At 35.0% G+C, this 15,359-nt stretch overlaps 1 protein-coding gene across 2 annotated transcripts; it reads left to right on the top strand.

Moving 5' to 3' along the window:
- Positions 1-6,083: 6,083 nt before the first annotated feature.
- On the top strand, positions 6,084-13,592 carry LOC106319336 (DNA-directed RNA polymerase IV subunit 1). 2 transcript variants are annotated; one of them, XM_013757627.1, is made up of 19 exons: positions 6,084-6,182; positions 7,306-7,402; positions 7,517-7,637; positions 7,723-7,856; positions 7,932-7,970; positions 8,072-8,290; positions 8,374-8,526; positions 8,607-8,702; positions 8,775-10,661; positions 10,724-10,893; positions 10,964-11,030; positions 11,117-11,235; positions 11,320-11,468; positions 11,536-11,798; positions 11,868-12,041; positions 12,124-12,261; positions 12,537-12,808; positions 12,897-13,008; positions 13,091-13,592. In XM_013757627.1, exons 2-19 carry the CDS (start codon positions 7,319-7,321, stop codon positions 13,271-13,273), a joined length of 4,380 nt encoding a protein of 1,459 aa, XP_013613081.1. In that variant the 5' UTR covers positions 6,084-6,182; positions 7,306-7,318; the 3' UTR covers positions 13,274-13,592. The 2 variants fall into 2 exon arrangements, with proteins under 2 accessions (XP_013613081.1, XP_013613080.1); XM_013757626.1 differs by having other exon boundaries at positions 6,086-6,200; positions 13,091-13,312.
- Positions 13,593-15,359: the final 1,767 nt, after the last annotated feature.

Genomic DNA, 15,359 nt, shown 5'->3' with positions numbered 1-15,359 from the left:
GAGTTTAGGGTTTAGGGTTTAGAGTTTAGGGTTTAGGGTTTAGAGTTTAGGGTTTAGGGTTTAGAGTTTAGGGTTTAGAGTTTAGAGTTGAGAAATGAGGTTTTGGGGATAAGATTTCAAATTTTGAAAAATAAAAAAATTAAAATTTTTAAAGGATAAACTTAGAAATGTGCTATTTTGGTCATTTTAGTTTTTGAGTGCTATTTTTATGATATAAACTTACAAAGGTGCTATTTTGGAGATTTGCCTATAAACAAACCTTAAACATTTTATTGAATCAGTGAATCATAATCATTTCTAGTTTGGTAAAATAAAGAGGAGAGTGTATATAAAAAAATAGAAAACTTATTTAAGAAATATCCAAAAATTGCTTGGGGAACATGAGAGTTCTTCCGTTTTGCCTTTGTCCCAAAAAGAAGTACAAATCTTTTTTTTCAAATTCACTCATTAATTTCAATTTTTTTTAATATTAGTTATTTGACCTAATATAATTCGGGCTTTATTGAAATATGTAACTAACATTTAACATTAGAAAACGTGTTTATTGAAAGTTAAGCTAAAATTAATATAAATCAAATGTTTAACAAATAAAATAAATATATTATTTATATAATTTTAAATTATCTTCAGTCTTTAATGTGTGTGATTATTCTTGTGAAGTTATATTTTTAGTGGGGTCAAATTTTGTTTTAATGGGACTAATACAAATTTTCTTAAATAAGAATATATATTTTTTTAAAAAGTAGTGGGGTCAGCTGACCCCACACCTCCTTCACTGCCTCCACCCTTGCATGTTGATGAGACTGATCAGGTTCCCATGCTAAAAAGAAAGAAACGAGCGTAGAAACTACACCTCTTAGTTTAAAAAAAAAAAAAAAACTACGCCTCTTGAATTTGTTTTTGACTTTATAGTAAATGAATTTAAGACTTAATTGTTCGTTTTACAACTTACATTATGATATTCGGGGCCTTTTGTTGGATTATAAACAACATTTAGTGTTGATAAAAAAAATACAACATTTAGTTTTCTACAGTGGGGTACTATTCAGCCTGGTATCATACATACTACATGTAGTTTTTCATACGATTTTCTTTTTTGGATTTAATCCTAATTAATATGTCAAATTGATTATATTAAAACCAGATATATTAAACTTGGATAACTAAAAGAATGGTTAATGAAAATACTAGATTACAAATCATATCCATTCATAAAATTTAAATTCAGATACCATTAGCTATATTATAATAGCAAATGGCTAAGGTTATTTAAAACACAGACTGTTTTTACACATAACCCAACTATAATTGTACAACTAGATTTTGACCCGCGCGGTTGCGCGAAATTATTTATATTTATATTTATAATTTAGCATCATTTATATTTATAATTTATGTTTCAAAATTAAAATTTTATGGTTTAATGATATTTTGTAAACTTTGGTTTACGTAGTATAGTAATGGTTCGAATATATATAAATTTGAGTTTGGTTTCTTTTGGGTTTTGTTATTTTAGTTTTTGGCTTTGTTCAAATAACAATGTTTGGAATCCAAAATTTTTAGTTCAATTCGAGCGCATGGATCTGAATTTAGATATGAAATTATGTAAAATTAATTATAAGAATATTCTTGAAATCGTTAAACTAAATATATGTTGAACAATACAAAACTTATTTATTTAATTTTCAGTTTAAACAATATTGTAGGTTGGCTATTTAAAATATATATCATTTTAATTTACACGAAAAGTTATTCAAAATATATGGTTACATAAGTTTATAATATAACAAAAAATATCTTTTGTTTACAGAATTTAAACAAAAAATGCACAAATTTAAAATTGTGAAATTTATAGTATAACAGTAATCAATGATTTATTCATCTTTTAATTTAGAATGATATGCCAAATGAATTTTTTTCTATTCAGAATAAAGATTTATTTTGTTCATTCTGAATTTAAAAATTGAAAGCTGGGATATAATTTATCTATTATAAAATTGAAATGTGTAGAAAATGTACCGGAAAATCTATGGACGATATATAGTATATGTTAATAGTCATGGTTTTGGTATGTAACGTATTATTTATTTGTTATATATAGTATATATATAGTTTCTCTTACAAAGGTATAGCAATATATAATTTATAAGATTCAAAAGGTATGTCACGTTTGGAACGTTAAGAAGGTTAAATATTATTAGTGAGGTAGGATAGGAGGGTTACAAAATACACGGGAGAATTAGGATTAGATACTACTGAATATATATATATATGAATACATAGTCATCTATAAAATTAAAATTATGTAAGGGTGAATATATAAGAATATGGTATGTGATTCCACATTTATCAAACTTTGTTTCTATAATAATACAAACCTTTGTTTTAAAATTTATATGTGTAAGCGAAATTTAAATAACAATAATTAGTTGGCAATATTTAAGGAGGTAGTTATGCGGTAATATTTTAGTTACCAAATATTATCTTAATTAGATTGAGTTATTTTAGGTAGGTCCATAATTTAAATGATTTACTAATATTAAGTCACAACATATTTAATAGATCCAAATTTAAAAATGCCAAGTTAAATTTCAAATATGAGTAGATTATATCATTTGATTTTTTATATCGATGATACCATTATGTCATAACTCAAGTTTGAATTTAAAAATATACACGTGTAATTGCACACGATAAAAATGTAACACTATTTCCAACTCAACCTTTCAGTGCATGTAACTTAAAATCTATAAGATCTACACACAAAAAAACATGAGATTAAGAATAATATTAATTATTATTTGGTTCACAAATATTGATGAGTTTGTAGGAAAAAAGGAAGAAGAAGAAGAGATTGTTGATCTGGGTAATCTGGATCAACAAGAAAAAAGGAAAACACTGCTCCCTCCCTCAGGCGTCTCTTCCACGCATCTAGGAGCTTGGATTATTTAGGTAATCTGGATCTCAAGAAACCAAAAAATCTTTCAGAATCGAACTTTCACTTCTCAGGAGACAACCCTTAAAGCTCTGATTAACGCCAAAGAATGGCAGGAAGCTCAGAGATCTGACGCTGTCGGCAAGAAGCTCCGTCTCCCCCCTCTGATTGATGCCCCAATCGATGCGATTATATGTAGATCTGATGCGGCATGGAGACAGGAACCCCGATCGCCGGTGTAGCGTGGAGCTTCTACCACACAAATGGAGAGATTATCACATCTCACAGCAAACCAATCTCCTTTGTGATTTCGTCTCTTGTGGCAGAGGGCCTAGCATTGTGAGAAGCCATGGAACATGTATGGTCCTTAGGATTGATGAACTTGATCTTCGAAACCGATTCCAAACAACTGGTGACAACAGTTGAAGGCGAAACGAATTTCTTCTATCTCCAAGGAATCGTCTCCGACATTATCTCTCTAGCAAACTCTTTTGATTCTGTTTGTTTCAAATTTCGTAACCGCAGTAACTTTGCTCTTGATGACAACCTTGCAAAGCAAGTTTTCGGTTTAGTTGTACGAACCACATTTAATTAACTTGAATGAAGCTTTCCTTGACCAAAAAAAAAGAAGAGATTGTTGAGTTTACAGCCGTACCCTCTCTCTTTGACTGCTGTCGTCACACTTCGCTTATGTCTTTTGTACGATTCTTAAAGACTTCAGGCGAAAGCTGTAGTGAGGAAAAAAAACTCGTTTTAAATTGTTAACTTATCATATTAATATAATTATTCGACGTATTTTAAACATGACATGCTTTGTAAATACTGTTTGAAAACGATTTGCTAATTGCTGCCACTGGCGTTAGAGTGAATAGATTGACCATGTTCAGTAGTCTAGGCAAGCGATGTAGGTCCCCAAGATGGGCACCATCAAATTATAAGCTAAAATAAACAACGTTCTTCAGTTACCAGCTGTCCAGCTCTGTATAGAATTGTAGATCCAAGTCCGTTTCCCCTTTCGAAGTCAAAAGCTCGAAGAAGCACCATTTATAAAATAATGAAACTGGAAACACTTTAGAAGAGTGATAATATCTTCAAACTGTTGTCACTTTTCGTATTTTATTTTAAAAATATAATACAGTCAATAATTTCAAAGAATGTGATTTTTCATATTTACTTAACTAAAAAACACTAATTAGTTCAAAAATAAATAACACGATTCTTATTTCTATTTGTCCAAAAAGAAATCTTATTTCTATTTTTTATACAAACATAATTATACTAACATTACACCAAACGTAATTATTATACTTTTAAGACGATTTGATAATCTAATCCTATAAATTGGAATAATATTCATAAACTATTGTTTTGAAACTGTTTTGCTTTAATGCATTATATTTTGATATAGTTTTTGTATTGACGTATGTTAACGATATTGGTAATAATATATTTTGAAGAAGAAATAATTGTATTGTAAATGATAATAATAGTTTGATATTAAGTATATTTGTATTATAGATAAATTTAGAAATTAATAATGGGTTAATAGTTTTAGTTCAAAATTGATTAAGGTATTACAATGTAAGCATTTGTGTATTCAGTTATATTAACGATAACAATAGTTTGATAAGTATCTTTAGAGGTTGAAATAGATGTGAATGAGAACAAATATAGAAACCTATTAATTTTTTATTATAAATAGTAACAATATGCTAGACAAAATTTAACAAAACATATAATGTATGAATCAACTGAACGTTAAACCTTAGTTAAATATTGGTGAACTCCAACCATAATCTTAAAATCCTAAAATCTGAATTATACACCGTAAATATAAAAATCTAAACCCTAATCTACGACCAGTGAATTCTAAACCACCTAATTAAATATATCAAAACTTTAAATCCTGAATTATACCTTAAACACTAAAGCTTAAACTCTAAATATTGAATGTTAAAACACTTGTCAAAACTAAAACATCGAGGGTGTATTGAATCTGAAATTTGAAGTAATTTGATTTTTAATGAGTTTGTAGATGATTGTAGGAGAATTAGAGAATTTGGTGTGATTTTTGTTAAAACACTCTAGAATCTCATTTAAAACAGTGAAATTTGAATTTTTATTTTTATAACTAAGTAATTCCCCTCAAACACTCTAGAAACAATTAAAGTACTCCAAAATCTTCAACTTAAATTTTGTTCAATAACAGTAGATTTTAGAGTGTTTTATGAAATGACAAGTTCAATAACATTGAATTTTAAAGCGTTTTTTTAAATCCATGTTTGAATAACAGTAGATTTGTCATTTTAATACAAATCAGTTGAAACTCTTGGTTGAATACACACCCTTAAAGTTTTGTTGCTAGTCAAACCCATTTTCTTTTAATTAAATTCATCTCATAATAATCTATGCAAATATATTAACCATTTCAACAACTAACTAACAAAGATAAACTTGAAAAATAGGAATTTATAATGTATGTTTTATTAAAATTAAGAGTTATACATTGATATATTCATCGAATTTACAATGTACTATAGCACAATCTAAATCATAGATTCATTGAATTTTGTTGAGAAAAAGATTTATTTGAATTAAGAAAATTATTAGTGACTCTAAGATAACATACTAGATTATAATCAGTTAACTATAAATGAAAACAATGATTTTGAGATTTGTATCATCTGAGATGGTTTGATAGGTTGACAAATATTATGAGATTTTAATATCATCTTTGCAAACAAAAAGAAATATTCTCTCTCTCTCTCCCTCTCTCGCTCTTTCTTTTTTATCAAAACCAATTGATGAACAAATTAAAAAAAATGGAACATAGTTATATATTTTTATTTTCTGACGTAGATATATAATTTATAATTTTCAATTTAAACATGGTTTTAAACCCCCAAAAAAATCTAATACAGCTAATAAAATAGTGTAAGGAAAAGTGAGAGTCGCAGGATTATAAAGTTCTGCTTTTCAAGGCAGATTCAAAGTCTTATACAAATAAAGTAACTAAACTAAACAGAGAAACAAATAAAAGTTAAAAATAAAAAAGAATGAAATACCGAAAAAGGTTAAAGTAATTGTAGTACAAGTCAAGGGGTAATTCGGTATTCCAAGTACATCTTCTTCCTTCTTTTTTTTTCACAATCCAAGAGACTCTGAAGGCAGATTTTTCGTTTCCTCTGCTTCCTCTTTTGCCGTTTCCTTCGGGAGAACAAACGGCGGCTTAAACAAAAAGCATCAGGTTTGGTTTCGAAAACCAGTAAGCAACTTTTACTACATTGCTCTCAGTTCTCTCAGTCTTCTTCTTTGCTGGTTTACTTTCTTTTTTTCTCTCTTCTTTTCCTTTTTTGGTATTTACGATCAATCTCGTCTCGATTTTCTTTGTTTTTGATCGACCCTCTTCTGTGAAATCCAAGTTTCTTTTACTAACCCCTGTAAGATTCTCGATGATTCTGTGAAACTGCGATCGTCAAAATTTTGCAAAGTTGAGTTTTTTTTCTTTGTGAGCCTTCTTGAGAAGGGTTCTTGTCTTTCTTTCTCAAACTCCATTATTGGGTTTCTTAGCTCTTCTTTTTTTTTTTTGAGTTTGAAGGTACATAAAAATAACAAACTTTCAGTAACATGTGTTCAAAGTTGAAACCTTTTTGTATGTGTGTTTGTGTTTGGAAAAATAATCCCCTTTCATGATCTCTAAATGATTTTCTATTCTGTGGGTCTTGTTGAAGATTTTTCTTTGATATTTAAATAATGTATGTTCAAAGTTGAAACCTTTTCTGGGTTTGTGTCTGGAACAGAATCACCTTTTCTGATCTGTAGATGATTTTTCTCCTTTATGGGTTTTGTTGAAGACTTCTCTTTGATATTCAATCAGTGAATCTATTATATGTGTATTATTAAGTTTAAAGTTCCAAAAATTTGTACACTTTCAATGATGTGTCTTCAAAGTTTGAACCTTTTTTGTGTCTTCTGCAAACAAAAAGTGGTTTTTTTTTCAGGGTTGGGAAAGATTAGAGAATCTGCTTTGTCTAAACATGTTTTTCTCCTTTTGTGGGTTCATGCTAGATTCCATCTGTAATTTCAATATAAAATCTCCACTTTTTTCTTTAAAAAAAAATATATCTTGTTTGTGATAGGCCAGTGGGAAAGACATACTTGCTCAGTGTTTTGTCCGTACACAATAGTTTTCTATTTATCTGTAAATTGTGGTATATCTTGATCATGTGGTAGACTTGTTTGGTTACTGATGAAAAGATTGAATTTTTGTGAACTGTTAATAGATTGAATTTTCGATCATAAGTTACTGATGAAAAAAATATATGGTTTCTTTTTCACTTGGCCTTACTGATGAATTTTCTTGGTTGTAGGTAATTCTGCAACATGGAGGAAAAATGTGAGGAGCTTCAGGTGCCTATTGGGACTCTAAAGTCAATAAGCTTTAGCATTTCGAATAACAAAGATCTAGTAAGTGCTGCCTTGAATAACATTTCATCTGCTGTTAATGTCTGCGTTAAGCCAAAACTAATCGTAAATGGTATATATATATATATATATATATATATATTTTTTTTTTTATAGAAAAACATGTCTGCCATGGAAGTTGAAGCAGCGAATCAAGTGACTGATTCATGGTTAGGGCTCCCAAATCGGGATGATATATGCAAATCATGTGGCAGCAAAGATAGAAAAGTTTGCGAAGGTATAATATACATATTAATGAATCCAATTTTGGTGATATTATCATGTGGAAGGTTATTAATGATTGTTTTTGGGTTACTGTATAGGGCATTTTGGTGTTATTAACCTCAGGTATCCGGTGATTAACCCGCATTTACTTAAGGAGGTAGCTACATTGTTGAACAAGTTCTGCCCTGGATGTAAATACACGAAGAAAAAACAGTCTCAGTCTCAGTCTCAGGTTCAAGAGTTCTTTTTTAATTACATGTAAGAGAGTAAATGTAAAGACTAATACTGACATTTTGCTTTGGTACAGAATCCTGAAGACCGGCCTGACAGATGTAGATATTGCATTGTAAGATTAGTGCTAATAATAGCATTCTCCTTTTTTTTAATGAAAGAAAAACTTGTGTGTTCTTCTTACAAGTGTTATTTTTGGTTTTGAAACTTTTCAAGTCAAATACAGATTACCCTCTAATGAAGTTCAGGGTAACAACAAAAGAAGCCTTTAGGCGATCTGGAATCGTTTGTGAAGTGAGTGAAGACAATCTGGTTAAGCTCAGTAAACGGGGACTATCAGCACTACCTCCAGATTATTGGGAGTTTATGCCTAAAGACCCAAATATCGACGAAAGCTGTTTGAAACCAAGCAGGCGGATTCTAACGCACGCACAGGTGTGTATACAAGTGTGACATGTTAAATATCCAAAATCCTCTCATTTGTCTGAAACTTTTCACTTTCTTTTTTTTAACGGCAGGTTTATGCACTGTTGAGTGGGATTGATGAGAGGGTGATCAGGAAGGACATCCCCATGTTCGACTCTCTTCCTCTGGCATCTTTTCCAGTTACGCCAAACGGTCATCGTGTATCCGAGATGGTCACTCAGTTCACCGGTCCTCGACTAGTTTTCGTAAGTTGCAAAAATCTATAATTATTATTATTTTTTTTTTGATGTAATATTATGTCTCATTGTTACACTTTTGTTTCTAGGATGAACGAACTCGTATCTACAAGAAACTAGTTGGCTTCGAAGGAAATGGTCTTGAGCTGAGTTCTCGTGTGATGGAATGCATACAATACTCAAGAGTAAGCAGTAGCTTCCTTTTCTCTCTTGTAATCATCTGTGATGGTAAGTTAATTCTTGTTTTATGGCCGCAGCTCTTTTCGGAAAACGTGTCTCCTAGTCAAGAATCTGCAAACCCTTACCAGAAGAAGTCAGATACTCCCAAGCTATGCGGTCTAAGGTTCATGAAAGATGTGCTTCTCGGTAAAAGAAGCGACCACACGTTCCGGACAGTGGTTGTCGGCGACCCGTATCTCAAGCTCAACGAGATCGGCATACCTCGGAGGATCGCAGAGAGGCTTCAAGTATCCGAGAATCTCAACGACTGGAACAGAGAACGCCTCGTCACCTCCTGTTTCCACAAGCTCCTCGAGAAAGGAGAGACTCACGTGAGGAGAGGAGGTCGCTTAGTGGGTATCCGAGCCATCGACGATCTCCAAACGGGAGACAGCATCTTACGTACGCTTAAAGACGGAGACACGGTGTTGATGAACAGACCTCCTTCCATTCATCAGCACTCGCTCATCGCAATGTCTGTTAAAGTCCTCCCCACTACCTCCGTCGTCTCGTTAAACCCCATCTGTTGCTTACCCTTTCGTGGTGACTTCGATGGGGACTGTCTTCACGGGTACGTCCCTCAGTCTATCCAAGCCAAGGCTGAGCTCGACGAGCTCGTGGCTTTGGACAAGCAGCTTGTTAACAGACAGAACGGTCGTAACTTGCTGTCGTTGGGACAGGACAGCTTGACGGCTGCGTATCTGGTTAACGTCGAGACGAACTGTTTCCTGAACCGAGCTCAGGTGCAGCAGCTTCAAATGTATTGTCCCTATGAGCTTCTTCCGCCTGCGATCATCCGAGGTTCGAGAAGTGAGCCGCAATGGACGGGGAAGCAGCTGTTTGGGATGCTTTTCCCTCCAGGGTTCGAGTACGCTTACCCTCTGAATAATGTGGTTGTAACCAACGGGGAGCTTTCGTCTTCTTCCGATGGGTCTGGTTGGTTGCGTGACGGAGAAGGAAACTTCATCCAGGGTTTGATGAAGCACGATAAAGAGAAAGTTCTTGATATAATCTACTCGGCTCAAGAAATGCTCTCTCAGTGGCTGCTGAATCGAGGACTTAGTGTTTCTCTATCTGATTTGTACTTCGCATCTGATACACAGTCTCGGAGAAACTTAACGGAGGAGATTAGTTACGGTTTGCAAGAAGCTGAGCAAGTCTGCAACAAGCAGCAGCTCATGGTCGAGTCCCGCAGAGACTTCCTCGCGGTTAACGGAGAAGATATGGTCGTCGCTGATGATTTGGAGCTGTTCTGTTACGAGAGACAGAGATCAGCTACCTTAAGCAAGCTCGCGGTTAGTGCCTTCAAGGATGCGTATAGAGACGTCCAGGCTCTGGCGTATAGATACGGAGACCAGTCGAACTCGTTTCTCGTCATGTCCAAAGCTGGTAGCAAAGGGAACATGGGGAAGCTCGCTCAGCACAGTATGTGCATTGGACTTCAGAACTCATCAGTTGCGTTGTCCTTCGGGTTTCCACGGAAGCTGACTTGCGCCTCGTGGAACGACCCGAACAGCCCGCTTCGAGGCGCGAAAGGAGAAGACCGAACGGCTCATGACTCTTTTGTTCCCTTTGGTGTCGTTGAGAGTTCGTTTCTGACTGGTCTGAATCCGTTGGAGTCTTTTGTTCATTCCGTGACGAGCCGAGATAGCTCCTTCAGCGGTAATGCTGATCTCCCGGGGACGCTTAGCAGGAAGCTGATGTTCTTTATGAGGGACATATACGCTGCTTACGACGGGACGGTGAGGAACTCGTTCGGGAACCATTTGGTTCAGTTTCGTTATGAGAGTAGTGATGATGCAGAAGAGGACATGACCGGTGAAGCAGTTGGATCGCTTTCTGCTTGCGCTCTCACCGAGGCTGCTTACAGCGCGCTTGACCAGCCCATTAGCCTTCTTGAGACTTCTCCTCTTCTGAATCTTAAGGTTCTCTCTCTCTCTTCTTCTTATTATTACTTTTTTTTAATAAATCTCTCTTTCTTGTGCAGAATGTGTTGGAGTGCGGGTCGAAGAAAGGTCTAAAGGAACAGACAATGTCTTTGTACTTGTCTGAAACACTTTCTAAGAAGAAACACGGGTTCGAATACGGGGCACTGGACATCAAGAGCCACTTGGAGAAACTGTGTTTCTCAGAGATTGTTTCAACGTCCATGATGATGTTGGTAACTTTAACTGTGATACTGTCTTTCAGTGGCTTCTCCTAACAAATGTTTCTCTTTGGTTTATAGATTCTCTCCGAGGACTAACACAAGGATGCCTATGAGCTTGTGGGTTTGCCATTTTCATATCTCCAAGGTAAATATATAAACCCACTCACATGTCTTATAATATGGAAAAAAAAAACATTCTAATTTTTTCGTACCTCTTTTCTAACATTGCAGAAAGTACTGAAACAGAACCAACTGGACCTGGAATCTGTTGTCTCTTCATTAAACAAGCAGTATGCGAACAGGAAGAAAGAACTGAAGCTTGATGTCATAGATTTAGATATACAAAGCAAGTAAGTACATCCTCAAAATATCGGCATCTTTATGTCTATATTCGATACTAATTTGTTATACGTTTATTATGCGTTGTTGAGTAGAAACCACTGCTCTTGGGATGATAAGGCAATGGAAGATGATAGAGTCTGCATCACAGTTACTGTTCTCGAAGCCTCCAGGCACGATTCTTTGGAGCTTGATGCTATTCGCCTTGTCTTGATCCCTTTTCTTCTCGACTCTCCTGTCAAAGGTTAAAAAAAAACAGACAGTTCTTGCTTTTTGTTATTGTTAGCCGTGTCATATGTTGTTTCTTGCAGGCTACCGAGAGATTAAAAAGGTGGATATCTTATGGGTTGACAGACCAAAAGCTCCCCAAAGGAATAAGAAAGGCTTTGCGGGTGAGCTTTTCTTGAAGGTTACAATGCATGGAGTTCGTGGCAAAAGGAGCTTCTGGAGCGCTCTTCTCGAAACCTGTCTTCCCATTATGGATATGATCGATTGGACAAGAAGCCATCCTGACAATATCCGACAGTGCTGCTCTGTTTACGGAATAGACGCTGGACGTAGCATCTTCCTAGCGGTTAGTTTCCTGCTTTTGATCTTGCAGCTTCTAAAGTGTTTAAGACTTTTTCTTTGGTGATGATGGCAGGATTTGGAGTCTGCTGTGTCGGATACAGGCAAGGCGATGCTGCGGGAACATCTGCTTCTTGTAGCTGATTCCCTCTCAGTCACCGGAGAGTTTGTGGCGCTAAACCCCAAAGGTTGGAGTAGACAAAGACAGGCCGAGTCCACTCCTGCTCCTTTCGCTCAAGCGTGCTTCTCGGTATTGTTAACTAAACCGTACCAACTTCTTTTTCCCGGTTAATATATTGGTTTTGACATTTGGTTAAAATATATATCTACAGAACCCAAGTCAATGCTTTCTCAAAGCAGCCAAGGAAGGTGTCACAGACGAGCTTGAAGGATCTATCGACGCATTGGCTTGGGGCAAAGTTCCTTCCTTTGGAACTGGAGATCAGTTCGAGATTATCATCTCCCCTAAGGTAACAACAACTCCTTTAACATTATCTTGAATATTACTAAGATAAGGATATGTCTAACAATATTCAACAAGAGCACATGGGATGTTTGATGACGTGTTATGGGCCTTAAGCTTTAGTACAAGTATTAGGAAGGAATAAGGAGAAAGGTTATCTAGAGATTAGATCACTATTAATTCAGTATTTCACCTATCAAATCAAACGTTTCTTTGCTTTGTTCTTTGTTTCACGTCTTCTTGTAATGGTTTTTTAACTAGTGTATTCATGCGTTTCATCAGAATCATGGGTTTAGTACACCGGTGGTAGACGTGTATGGCTTTCTCAGTAGGACGGCCACGCTTCCAAAGAAAAAGCCTGTCCGTGCAACAAGCTCCTCCTTGCCCAAATCAGACGAGTTCACGGTCCAGCCATTCCCCTTGCTCGACACGGCTCTCTCGAAAGCAGTCAAGACACTCGATGGGAAAGGACTCACCAGGTCGCAGCTCAGAATGATCTTTACATGGGACGACATGGAAAAGCTTTCTCGGTCGCTGAAGCGCATTCTCTACAAGTAAGGAAACATAACTTTTGACTATTCTGGTCCAGGAACAGTAAAGAATCTAAGGATTAATCATCCTCTTGGCTTTTTGTTTTGTTAGTTACGAGATTGATGCTACGTTGAATGAGTTGGACGGGAGACTTCTGATGATGGCTCTTCTCTTCCACCCCAACAGAGATGAGAAGATAGGACCAGGCTTCAAAGGAATCAAGGTACAATCATCATAAGAAAAATAACTCTTTATATGTTTCTTGAAAAACATCAAAAGATCCTGACATGGTTTTGTCTTTGGAGGTGGCTAATTCTAAGCACGGGAATGCTCGTTGCTTTGAGGTGGTGAGAACAGACGGAACAACTGAAGATTTCTCGTACCACAAGTGTGTGTTGGGAGCGACAGAGATCATTGCCCCTAAGAGGGTAAACTTCTACAAGGCGAAGTACCTTAGGAACGGTACGGTGCAGCCCGGTGCTGTCTGAAAAACAAACTCCAAAAACAAACTATCTTTTGTCTGATATAATATTGAACAATGTAGAAAGGTCGTTGTGTGTGTGTGTGTGTGTTATGGGGATAGATAGAAAGATAGATATAGGGGAAAAGCTTGTCTTTGCTCTAAGCTTCTTTTTGCTCCTTTCAGTATGTGATACCTTTGCCTTCAACCTTTAAAAGGCTTAAAGGTTCATTACTTAGTGGAAGCAGCAACGAGAAGCTGGCAAAGCAGAGCTTCTGTGCTTCTGTTCTGTTTCTTGTTTCTGTTTGTAAGACTTTGGTTTATTCCCTGGTTTAACTATCAAATATCCGGTTACATTTTTGTTCTCTCTTTATCTGGCTGGTTTAGATTGGTTTTGATGCAGTTTCTTTTGATCTCTATAACATCTTCCCTGCTTCTTTCCTCAGAGTTGGAAACATAATTTGGTTGAGATTGATTCTCATACATTTTGATGTAATGTTGGTTTCGTCTGTCACCTCCTCGCCAAGTGATACACGTATTTCATTGTTAAATACAATGACAATACAGTGGATATCATCTCAGCAAATAGTAATTATATGATAATTTACCCCAAAAAGAACAAAAAAAAACAATGTATGATTCTAGATATCCCCTTTAGCTTCTACAGGGTTGCAAGTCATTTACTCATACTCTCTTACACAGGTCCACAACTGCACTTGCTTTTGTTATGGGTGATATATATAATGATTAAAATGATTTCCTTAGCTTTTCCAGCTGTTTATATATAAAAGTGGAGCTTGGTGTAAAAGACTATAGAGACACATGTCGTGAACCCATAATGTCACATTCTCACTAGACTCTACCTAAATGGCTTTTCTTCTCTGTCAGAGAACCTTAGAAAATCAAAAGATAAGATTTACCTGTGATGACCAATGTGAAGTAAACACGTACTGACTGACATGTTGCGAATGGAGTTTATTGAATGCAAGTATATGCTTTACGCTAAAATAAGAAAATAATACTTTTGTCTTTTTCTTTACCTAAAAATAATACTTGCTTATTTACTTCTAATTCAAACCAGGAGAAAATCTGACACCATGCCATATTATATAATAACTAGGTAAATTATTTATCACAACGTTGTAGTGTGTAAAAATCAAATAATTATAATAACTAGATAAACAATTTATCTAGTTATTCTGTGCAACAACTTAATATTGTGTAAAAACTAATGTGGTGTGTTACATAGAATAACTTGTGTTTGTGTTTCAAGATATATTATGTCATGGGTTCGACTTGAACAAAGTTACTAATACTCGACTAGTTTGGATCTGAGCTTTGATCCATGCAATTTATATGGTAGTCCCTAGACGATTTGGCTATCCCTAGCATTAGTTAGAAAACATTTCAAACTCAGATCAAACAGATATCCAATCCACTCAGTAGTATTAAATGTGTTTTTTTCGGAGTCGATCATATTAGCCGGTAAAGACATCTCCAACCCAACTACATAATTTACTGCAAAATAGAGTGGAAAATGCTATCATGAACAAACAAAAATCGTTATTCTATAAATGGAATAACACTTTTTTTGTTTGTTCATTTTGCAGTAAATTATGCAGTTGGATTGGAGATGCTTTAAAACATATAAAACAATAATAACGATCGAACAGATCTATATGTTTTTCCTGGTACAAAGAAATAATAATTGGAATTGACGAGCACGTTGTGGTCTTAATTTAGGATTTAAAAATTTGTAGTCTTAACAACAATTTGGAAGTCCTAACGTTTTTATATAGGGTATCGTGGACTTATGGGAAGGGCCCACACTAATTTCCAATATGAGGTATAGCCCATAAATAGACTTTTTCTATGTGTATGCAAATGAGCAGTAAGCATGAGTCTATATATATATATATATATATATATATATATATATATATATGTGTCCATGAACAGTGTAACTTAGTTTCGCGCAGCTGATAGATCAAATTTAAAATGTGTTCGCGTCCCGCACCCTTTCCCTTACCATATGACCACAAAATCCTGGACATCCAGAGGCGCGACAACCGTTTTAGATGCCCTAAACAAAAATAATAATATAATCCATAATT

This window comes from Brassica oleracea, chromosome C9 (assembly GCF_000695525.1).
Source record: "Brassica oleracea var. oleracea cultivar TO1000 chromosome C9, BOL, whole genome shotgun sequence".
Taxonomy (NCBI): domain Eukaryota; kingdom Viridiplantae; phylum Streptophyta; class Magnoliopsida; order Brassicales; family Brassicaceae; genus Brassica; species Brassica oleracea.
Note: the sequence above shows the minus strand (reverse complement) of the source record. Positions and strands in the feature narration are given on the sequence as shown.

Coding starts and splice junctions, on each gene's coding strand:
- LOC106319336 (XM_013757627.1), top strand. CDS start 7,319: ATGGAGGAAAAATGTGAGGAGCTTCAGGTGCCTATTGGGACTCTAAAG. Junction 7,403..7,516: donor TTTCGAATAACAAAGATCTA/GTAAGTGCTGCC, acceptor TTTTTTTTATAG/AAAAACATGTCTGCCATGGA. Junction 12,042..12,123: donor TCGCTCAAGCGTGCTTCTCG/GTATTGTTAACT, acceptor ATATATCTACAG/AACCCAAGTCAATGCTTTCT.